General features: G+C 38.3%; 1 protein-coding gene across 1 annotated transcript in view; it reads right to left on the bottom strand.

Moving 5' to 3' along the window:
• LOC125024574 (non-lysosomal glucosylceramidase-like) overlaps nucleotides 1–10,000 on the bottom strand; it is a 16,231-nt gene that overhangs the window by 938 nt on the left and 5,293 nt on the right. Inside the window, exons 2-15 of the mRNA XM_047612378.1 lie at nucleotides 9,428–9,516; nucleotides 8,941–9,121; nucleotides 7,824–7,986; nucleotides 7,271–7,391; nucleotides 6,797–6,915; nucleotides 5,472–5,592; nucleotides 4,749–4,884; nucleotides 4,165–4,290; nucleotides 3,532–3,654; nucleotides 2,302–2,546; nucleotides 1,912–1,997; nucleotides 1,258–1,573; nucleotides 883–989; nucleotides 1–15 (exon numbers count right to left, since the gene is read on the bottom strand). The exon at nucleotides 1–15 is cut by the window's left edge and continues 177 nt beyond it. Coding sequence (XP_047468334.1) covers nucleotides 1–15; nucleotides 883–989; nucleotides 1,258–1,573; nucleotides 1,912–1,997; nucleotides 2,302–2,546; nucleotides 3,532–3,654; nucleotides 4,165–4,290; nucleotides 4,749–4,884; nucleotides 5,472–5,592; nucleotides 6,797–6,915; nucleotides 7,271–7,391; nucleotides 7,824–7,986; nucleotides 8,941–9,121; nucleotides 9,428–9,516 — 1,948 coding nt within the window. The remainder of the gene's footprint in view (nucleotides 16–882; nucleotides 990–1,257; nucleotides 1,574–1,911; nucleotides 1,998–2,301; nucleotides 2,547–3,531; nucleotides 3,655–4,164; nucleotides 4,291–4,748; nucleotides 4,885–5,471; nucleotides 5,593–6,796; nucleotides 6,916–7,270; nucleotides 7,392–7,823; nucleotides 7,987–8,940; nucleotides 9,122–9,427; nucleotides 9,517–10,000) is intronic.

Here is a 10,000-nt window from a genome sequence, read left to right as displayed (position 1 = left end):
GTCTCGTCTGAATACCTGTGTGGGCCAGGATATATTTTCTTGCTTTTATCTTGCTATTCTTGTACTACTATTACTACTTTTATTAAAAAGTAAACTAAAAGTAATGATGATAAATAATAAAGATAACTGTAATGATAAAAATCAAAATAATGATAATAATAATAATGATAATGTAATAATGATAATGTAATAATAATAATAATAATAATAATAATAATAACAATAATAACAATAATAACAACAATAATAATGATAATAGTAATAAAATAATGAAAATAATAAAAAAATAACAATTATAATATTAATAATACTCATGATAATAATATCAACCCACCATCACTGGGAAAATGTGTTAACTGTGGTACTGTTTTGTGAAATGTGGATAGATGCAAGTGCTTAGCCACAAAAGGAGTCAATTAGGTAGAACTTGAGATCACACCTGACTTCACCTTTACTTGAGTTTTGTGGGGAAAACATTTTTTTTTCTTTACTAATGCTATCAATATCTATGTTGTTAATTCTATTTCTGACATCACTAACAGCAACATAAGATACCAGGAAAAGGGTAAATGGGTGAGAGAGGTAGAACTCGTAATTGGCTCATTTTTGACTTAGTACTTGTGGACCCATCTATGTGTAAAGACAATTAATAGGTTAAACTCACAGTGGGCATGGCATGTACCTATATGCCACTCCCAGCAGCTTTGGGTTCAGAACATTCATAATAATAACAAAATGATAAAAATAATAATAATATTCAAAATGTCATAATAATATTAATAATAATAACATCAATAATAATAATAATAATAATAATAATAATAATTCATACTTAACAACTGCTATGATTCACACTCAGATAAGAGGGAGCATTTTCCTTACCTCAACTCCAGCTCCAGACAGAGAGAGATACCAGTGACCAACCAGCTGATCTGCCATAATACTGTGGCTGTGGGGAGCATCACAACAATCAAACTTGTAATATTTTCCTGTGAGGAAGAGAAAAGGCATTAGAATTTGCAGTTACTGATTAGAGATTTTAAGAGGCCACACAATACTGTTCCCCTAATAAAGAACAAAAATCAACAATTTCTGCAATGACCTTCACTCATATACAAACACACGAACATGCAGATAAAGACACACATAGCCACACACAGACATAATCTTTAGTAAAAATCAACTATAATCTTCAACTTTAATAAAAATCACATTCACACAATACCCAATCATGATTCTCTTCCCAGTCTCCCTTACCATTCCAGAGTTTCTCCTGCAGGGCTACCCTCGCCTTGGCCAGAGCCTCGGCAAACTTCTTCTCCTCAGCCTCATCTTTGAGCTCCGAGGCCATCTCCACCATGACGGCCAGGGCGGCCACCCACAATGAGCAGCAGTAGGCCGAGGGTCCATGCATCACCCACGAGTCATAAGTCTGGTCTGCCTGGCCTTCATTCTCAATCAGGCCATCACCATCCCGGTCATAGGCAAAGCATCGGTCCATTACGGCCCGACATACCGGCCACATGTGCGTGAGGTGATCAAGGTCATGGAAGAAAGTGTGGTCTCTGTACACCTAAGGCAAGGGAAGGGGAGTCAGTTGTTAGACCAGTTTCTGGTCTTAGTGCTTGGAATTTTAAAAAATAGCCTTATCCAATTTATGCCATCATAATATGCTAAATATGATATCAATGTACAGAATTTATGACACCATCATATGCAATTTATGACATTAATAACTAAAACTATTATTCTAAGTAATTTAGGACATTATACATAACTTCATTACAAATGTGACAAGAGCATCTTTACATAAGAGCAATATAATAAGAAATACATGACATATACTTCAAAATCAAATCTACATTGTTCTAAAGACCGAAGAAATTCCATATTTTACAAATAATTTCTTACCTGTAAAACAAACTTTAGGTTCAGATCTTTCCAATAACTAATGTCATGAATCTGGTAAGCATTTACACGCACAAAGGGCTCATCCTCTGGAAAAATGAACAAGTGATTTAGAAAAAAATTTAAAAATACTAGTAACAAAAATACACCTATATAGTTCCAGTTATAGCTTTACAATGATTCTAGAATAGCTAAGTTTTCTAAAGTTTTATGTGCTTCTCTCAACTACCCACCTTTACCCCTTAACCCCTTCCTGACGATAGGCTTAAAAACAAACCGCTCGAAATGTGGCGTGCAGATGCAGAGTTGTTTTTTTTAGTTTTATACACCCGTCACCAAGGGGTTAAAAAAAAGCTGAAATGACACCTTTCATCTTGCCCCTTATCAACTCACCTGGGTCACCAATATCATGTGGCACAGCATTGGCCAGCTTGCGCACGCCCTTGTTCCCCCTGAAGAGATGCGTCCGGGGTGTGAGGTCAGCCGAGGTAGTCCATTGGGCCATGTCATACTGGAGGGACTTCTGCAGCTCAGGCCATAACATGACGAGGGCCCACGACGCGTAGAAGTGCACGTCGTAGGTGTTGTACATCCGGTACTCGTGGCTTTCCAGGTATGCAAAGCGGCCATATTCAGGTCTGGGGGTGGGTAGGGAGGGAATAGAAGATGAAGGGGGCATTTAAAAAAAAGTTTATTCCTTATATTTGGTGACATAATATTTCACTGGTTCTTAGGGTTCCAGTTCTGACATCCTGAAGTTATACTCTCAGGCAGCCAAGTCAAGCCCAATATCAGGCTACTAATCATGACTTGTGACTTTCAATTCCTTGTTCAGATAATTAATACAAAAAACAGTCATAGATACTTTATCCGGCATAAAATTTTCATATATAATCCTTTACAGTATGCCATTCTGGATACCTCAAGGACCCTGGAGGTATTGAGGCACTAATTCATCCCCTTCCCGATGGGTTAACCCCTTCCCGATCAGTCACACCGTGAGGCACCAAAACAAACCTCTCGATCTGTGGCGTGCAGCTGTACGTGGCAGCGGCGTGCCAAAGCGTTACAAGCCGGTGATTTGGCTTGATGTACCGAACTCCCAAGCTCAAAGTTGGCACGTTGCCATTGATCTCCAGAGAGTAGAGTTTTTAAAGAAAAATTCTTCACCCGTCATCAAGGGTTTAAGTATACCTATACTGTTCTTAAGTTCTACTATAACCCTTAATATATATGATTATAGGTAATGCACATATTCAATGTCATAACTAATAATATAACAAGTATCACCTAATCTATATAATAGCACATTACATATAAACTATAACATATATCATAACACATTCTAATATAAATCCCCATTCCATATTAGTGCCATCTATATGCTTGTATGAAAGAAAGAAAGAAAGAAAGAAAGAAAGAAAGAGAAGGAAAGAATGAAAGAATGAAAGAATGAAAGAAAGAAAGAAAGAGAAAGAAAAAAAGAAAGAAAGAAAAAGAGAAAGAAAGAAATGTCATTCAACATTAATGACTGGTTCACTGGCTCCAAACCCCATCCCAGACTAGGAACCCCTCCCCCCCCTAAACTCACACTGTAAAAGAGCCAATGCCTGACAGCCTTACCGAGTGTCGTAGGCAGGCAGGGGTGTGTTGGGAGAGGGTGTCATCTCGAGCCAGACCGAGCCTCCGTCCGAGATGAAGTAGAGCTCATTGAAGATGGCACTTTTGAACCAGTCGGGTAAGTCTCTGAAAGGGGTTGTTAAAGAGGAAGGATATTATCACAGTGGAATTGATGGAAATAATGGTAATAATACTAATAGTGGTATACTGATAATAATAATGTTATAACAGTAGTAGGAGTAACAGTAGTAACAGCGGTAACTAAATGAAGCTGATGATGTAAGAATAATAGGTTCCTAAAATTATCAGTTATTATAATAAACAGTAAAACATATCAATTGCCAGTAAAAGAAACATTTAATTATCATAATATAAGAGTGAAAATGCTGAATAATAGTAATGATAGTACAACTGGGTGCTTTTGTGAACTATGTATGAATGTTTCTGTCTGCACGTATCTATATAAATATCAATGTATGTATATCTAAGTGTGCATATATGTCTTTGTCTATGTGTGCACATTTTTGTCTATATGTACGTGTCTATGCGCATGTATTTGTTTGTAAATATCTTAGTGTATGTATTTATATGTGAAGATGTGTGCACACATTTGTGTCTGAATATAAAGTGCCTTACTTGTCCTGAAGGATAGGATTCTGCCAATTCTCTATCTCGACTTCCCACCGCTTGTAGCTGTCCAGAGCATAAGAAGCGATCTCCTGGGCTGCTGTTTGCTCATCCCCAAACCAGCGTGTATATCGTCTGGAGGCAAGGACTCTCGTTATCACTGGGGAAACTAGTTATGAACTCGATATGATTCATTTAATTTTTGATTTATATTGTTTTATAGGTCATGACATCTATGTGATCAAATTTAAAGTGTGTGCATTTTATTTATGGGGGGTATAAATGGGGTTTACAATCACTTGAAGGAGACAAACATTAACATCACTGAGAAGTTATTGAAAAGGAAAATCTGGTTAAAAAAGAGATGGAAAATAATATGAAAAATAGAAAGAGCAATCAGATCCACCCTCTTCAAAAGTCTGCATCGAAAAATAAGAGCCGAGGAAAGAAGAAAGTCAGGAAAAGGTCATCCACACAGCATCAACACCGTCACCTGTGGGCGAGCAGGCCAAACACTAGCCATGCACATGCCCGTCACACACACGCACACACACGCACACACACGCAACGGTTGCTGTCCGAGCTCCTCCCACCTGGTGTGAGTAATCCCCCGGCTTTTGAACACAATTTGCGGCATGTCCCAAGCCAGGGCGATCTCCACCATGCCTGACTTGTTGGCCCCTATGCTACACTTTCCACACACTGCCACTGCTCTCTCTTCACCTTTTCCTAGTGGCGATAATGGTTTCGATTAAGAGGGCATTTAATACAAAGATTTTCTTAGACATGATGCTCTGTGGGGGCTGGGAATTGGCAGGAAGGGGGGACATATCTGTTTTATGGACTGCTGTTCTTAGGGGGTTAGTTTGAGACACTATGATTATTACTTCTCTAGTTTTGGTTATTGTGGCTAGGATTAATAGTAAAAATCAAGACTAGCAATAGTTATTATCATTATCAACATTAAAATTAATTATATTAATCATTATTCTTATGATTATCATTACAGTATTTGTCACTGTTTATAATCACTATTACAAACACTACCTTTATATTTTAACTTTTATTATTACCAATGTCAATTACTAGAATATATCTAAAACTGAAAACCCATTTTCAAGCAATGGAGTAAGACATTCTTGAGCAGAAATAGGAAAAGACAAAACTTTACACTAAACATAGAAAAAAAAAGAGACTAAAAACTGACTGAAAAAATAACAAAGATGAAAATATACGCTAACTAATATAGCAACACAACCTAATCATTAGAGACAAAGAGAGAGAGAGAGAGAAAAAAAAAAACTGACGTGACGTACTTGTTTTTATCAAGGGTGCTTCTTTGCTTTCCAACTCTCCGTCCATTTTCAGGTCATTCCACACGGAGTCGCCAGGCCCTGTGGGATTGAAGCCGGGGCAGTGGGAGGCAGAGACGCCAGGCTGCATTGGGCGGGGGGGGGGGGGGGGGGGGTGAAAGGGAAAGCAAATATTAGAAAAATACTTATGGATAATGGGGGAAGGGATAATAAAACTCAAAAAAAGATAAATATATAAGGATAACATCAAGAATTTACTTAAAAAAAGAAAAAGGAAGGGAAATAGAGACAGAAAGTATAGGTGGAAAGAGAGAGACAGAAAGAGGGGGAGGGAGAGGAGGAGGGAGGAGGGAGGGGAGGGAGGGGAGGGAGGGGAGGGAGGGGGAGAGAGAGAGAGAGAGAGAGAGAGAGAGAGAGAGAGAGAGAGAGAGAGAGAGAGAGAGAGAGAGAGAGAGAGAGAGAGAGAGAGAGAGAGAGAGAGAGAGAGAGAGAGAGAGAGAGAGAGAGAGAGAGAGAGAGAAGAGAGAGGAGAGAGAGAGAGAGGAGAGGAAGAGAGGAGAGTGAGAGAGAAGAAGAGAGAGAAGGAGAGAGAGAGAGAAGAGAGAGAGAGAGAGAGAGAGAGAGAGAGAGAGAGAGAGAGAGAGGAGAGAGAGAGGGGAGAGAGTGAGGAAGGAGAGAGGAGAGAGGAGAGAGAGAGAAGAGAGAGTGAGAGAGATGAGAGAGAGTGAGAGAAGAGAGAGAGTGAGAGAGAGTGAGAGAGAGAGAGGAGAGTGAGAGAAGAGAGAGAGGAGAGATGAGAGAAGTGAGAGATGGAGAGAGTAGAGAGGAGGAGAGAGAGAGAGATGAGATGAGAGGTGAGAGAGAGGAGAGTGAGAGGAGAGAGAGAGAATGAGAGAGAGAGAGAGAGAGAGAGAGAGAAGAGAGGAGAGAGAGAGAGAGATAAATATAGATAGAGAGATAGAGAGATAGAGAGATAGAGAGATAGAGAGATATAGAGATATAAAGATAGATAGATAGATAGATAGAGAGAGAGAGAGAGAGAGAGAGAGAGAGAGAGAGAGAGAGAGAGAGAGAGAGAGAGAGAGAGAGAGAAAGTCCTACTTAAAAGAAGAGAAGAAAAGAAAAGAAAAGAAAAGAAAAGAAAAGAAAAAAAGGTCAAAAGCATATAATAAAAAAAAAAATCCAAAAAGCTGAACACTATAATAAGAAGAGGTAAAATGGTAATAAAGAAAAAGCTAAAAGTATTTGATTAGCAAGAGGAGGAAAGAAAAAAATAGAGGACAAAGAAAAGACAGATCCCTTGCACCCCATAACCCCATTCCACCGACCTTTTCTCTGACGGCCAAACAGTATCGCAGATTGAGACTTCTGATGGTCTGGTGCAACACGACGCCTTTCGCTTTCCCTTCCTCCAAATTTCTTTCCCAAACTTCGCTCCAACATTCTCCTGAAATGATTTAATTCACAGAGGTTTTATAAATATCGTTATGAAATAGAACGGCATACAAAGATTTCTTTTAACAACGGCAATTGAAACGCATTAATTTGAGGCATTTCATTTCACGACAAAAGTTACTGAAATTGCACACTTTTTTTCTTTTTGAGAGAGAAACACCGCAAGAGAAGAGCTAATAGAACATTTCTGACAAAAAGAGAAAGAAAAAGAAAAGGAAGGAAAAGAAAAAAAAAACTATCAGATCATGCATGTATAAACCGCACTGAATCTATCACAAATTTCTATTTTCATTAAGCACAGGGAGAAGAAACAAACAAACAAACAAAAATCTGCACAGCCAACTTACCATTTTTATCTTCACTACTGCCTGTGCCGTTCTTGAAGGTGAGAGAAATGGAAACATCGCGAGGTTCCGAATTGTGATTTTCAATATTCCATACAAACATACCTACAGGTAAACATGAATCCTGCAAAACAAATACATGATAAGTGATGTTCTGTTTCCTACTATGGTTTGATTTTCATCAAATCCTTATTAATTAGTCTCTCTTATCAGATTTTGCCTCACCATTTATCTTAAATTAGTTTTCACTTTCTCACAGGGCTATCGAGGTAATGAGAGGAAACTAGGAAGAAATATGCGTATATATCTTATTGCAAAAAAAAGATAATATAAGTAAAGCAAGTAGAATAGATAAATATAGCTGGGGGAAAGTTTCATAAAGTATGACTTGTTCGTATATATGTGAAATATCTATCTAAAAATAAAGAGAGAAAAATTTGAGAAAGTAAAAAAAGAAAAGATTAATATAATTCAAGAGGAAGTTAGACGAGTCAGTAACTTCATTCGGTATAATAAATTTCCCTAAAACTATCTTTGCATATCACCTCACACTCACTTTATAATTGTGTGGTATAACAGGTGAAATCTGACGGCATATTAGTCTTATGCTCTGTTCTTTGATATTGTAGACAGTCCATGATCTTGGATAAAGGCCGCAGTAGAGGGCATCTGCTCCACTGAAGCCCCAGTCCCACGACCCCAAACCTTTCTTGGACTTACTGCGGGTAGGAAAGGTTCTCATGGCAAAGGCTGTGACACGTCCCATAGTACATTATGTGTCGTGTAATTAGAACATTCACACCAAAATTGCAAAAGGACAAAAAAACTAGATATGAAAAAACATGTTCGTGATGCATGCATACACACGTATAGTACATACATGATCACATCTGCATTAATAGTATTGTAAAGATAATAACAAAAGGTAAAGTACACTTCTTTTCTTTCTTTCTAATATCATTTTACACATGTGAAAAAATATGGTGTTTAGACCTGGACTGGTGGTTATCAAATGAGAGGAAAAACAAGGAGCCTCAGAGTATCAATAACACCCATACATCCTCACAGTCAATACAAATAAATGCTGAAAAAATGAATTTTTGTTTTTTCTTTATTACTCCCAATGTTTTTTACTGATTTCACTGCATTAAAAAAAAAAAAAACATATCAACCCTCAGGGAATGATAAAGATGGAAAATAAAGGAACCAGAGTTTAACATCAGCCTTAAGGGCAAGCAAGCCATTCAATCAATCAATAAGTTTATTTGAAGTCAATTATTTAAGTTTTTTTCATTCTTGATTTAATTTAATTTACTGTAACTTTTTCACACATAGACGACTTTGTGTTTTTGTTTGCTAACTCCTTGATAACAGTGATAATATTCAGAGATATAACAAAGACGAAATCTTATAATTTTACATACTTAACACAACCACCTCATTATATCCCACATAACATAATGTTCACTTAGGCCTAACAGGTGTAGGCCACGATTCTGGTATTCATCTACAGTACGAGATGTCATACACATTAAATACTTATAGTACACTCACCACCAACATGACCAGGTGGTAATGTGATGATAGCATTGCTACCAGGCTCTACCCTATACCATCTAGGACTTAACAAACTTCTTCAAACAACTGTACCTCATATAAAATCCATCACATACCTGTGTACTGACAAGACCTTTTGGTAGAGTGTATTGCCCTTGGGGTCTCTGATTGTCACGATGAACTGATTGGCCATGACAGTGTGGTACTCATAAATTCCAGGCACCATCTGGTAGCGGCAGAACTCCCCCCTAAACCCACGGCCAATTGTTCCTGAGCCTATGCCTCCCAGTGGGACACCTGTTGGAGAGAGAAAAAAGGCTTAATGTGTAGCTGGTAATCTGGTGCTTTCATGAATATTTTGTAAAAAAATTGGCTTGAGGGGTGGATAAGGTGAACAGGCCATCATAGGAAAATTTGGCTGAGGGCTGGGGTGACACACACAGGAAACTGATTATTACACACACACATGCGTGCACACACACACACACACACACACACAAATATGTACAGTAAAATACATTCATACACTAACTGTAAACACATCACATATATTAAATATAGTAAATTCAACTTAATGAAGCCAAACTTGCGATAAATACTCACCATACATCTGTTTCCCATTCATCATTGTTATGCAATCTATCCACGGCTTGCGTCCCTGGGCCCTTGTGTACATGTAGTAGACGAGATATCTGCAAAAAAGAAATCAGTGATTGAATGAAGATGCTAGGGATTTGTAGGGAGGCTGAGGATGGAAGGTAGAGAGGGAGACAGAGGGAAAGATGGAGAGGAAGGGAAGGAAGAGATGGAAGGAAAGGGTAGAGAATGAAGGAGGTAGGGATGGAGGGAAAGGGTAGAGAATGAAGGAGGGAGGGATAAAGGGAAGGAGGATGGCTGGGAGAAGGGGAAAGAAGATGTACAGATTGAGGAAGAGAAAATGTAAGGGAAAGGGTAGAGAACAAGGGAGAGAAAGAGGGAAGCTAAGGAGGAGGGAAAAGGAGAGAAGGGGTACAGACCAAGGGAGAGAATAAAAAAAAGAAGACTGAGGAAGACCAAGGGAGACAAAAATAAAATTGAGGAAGACTGAAAGGTACAAAAGGGTAAAGACAGAGGGCATGAAAAAGGGAGTTGAAAAAAGGTAAGAGCCATGGAAGAAATGGAATGGAGGGAGATAAA

Source organism: Penaeus chinensis, chromosome 43 (genome assembly GCF_019202785.1).
Source record: "Penaeus chinensis breed Huanghai No. 1 chromosome 43, ASM1920278v2, whole genome shotgun sequence".
NCBI classification, from domain to species: Eukaryota; Metazoa; Arthropoda; class Malacostraca; order Decapoda; family Penaeidae; genus Penaeus; species Penaeus chinensis.
Note: the sequence above shows the minus strand (reverse complement) of the source record. Positions and strands in the feature narration are given on the sequence as shown.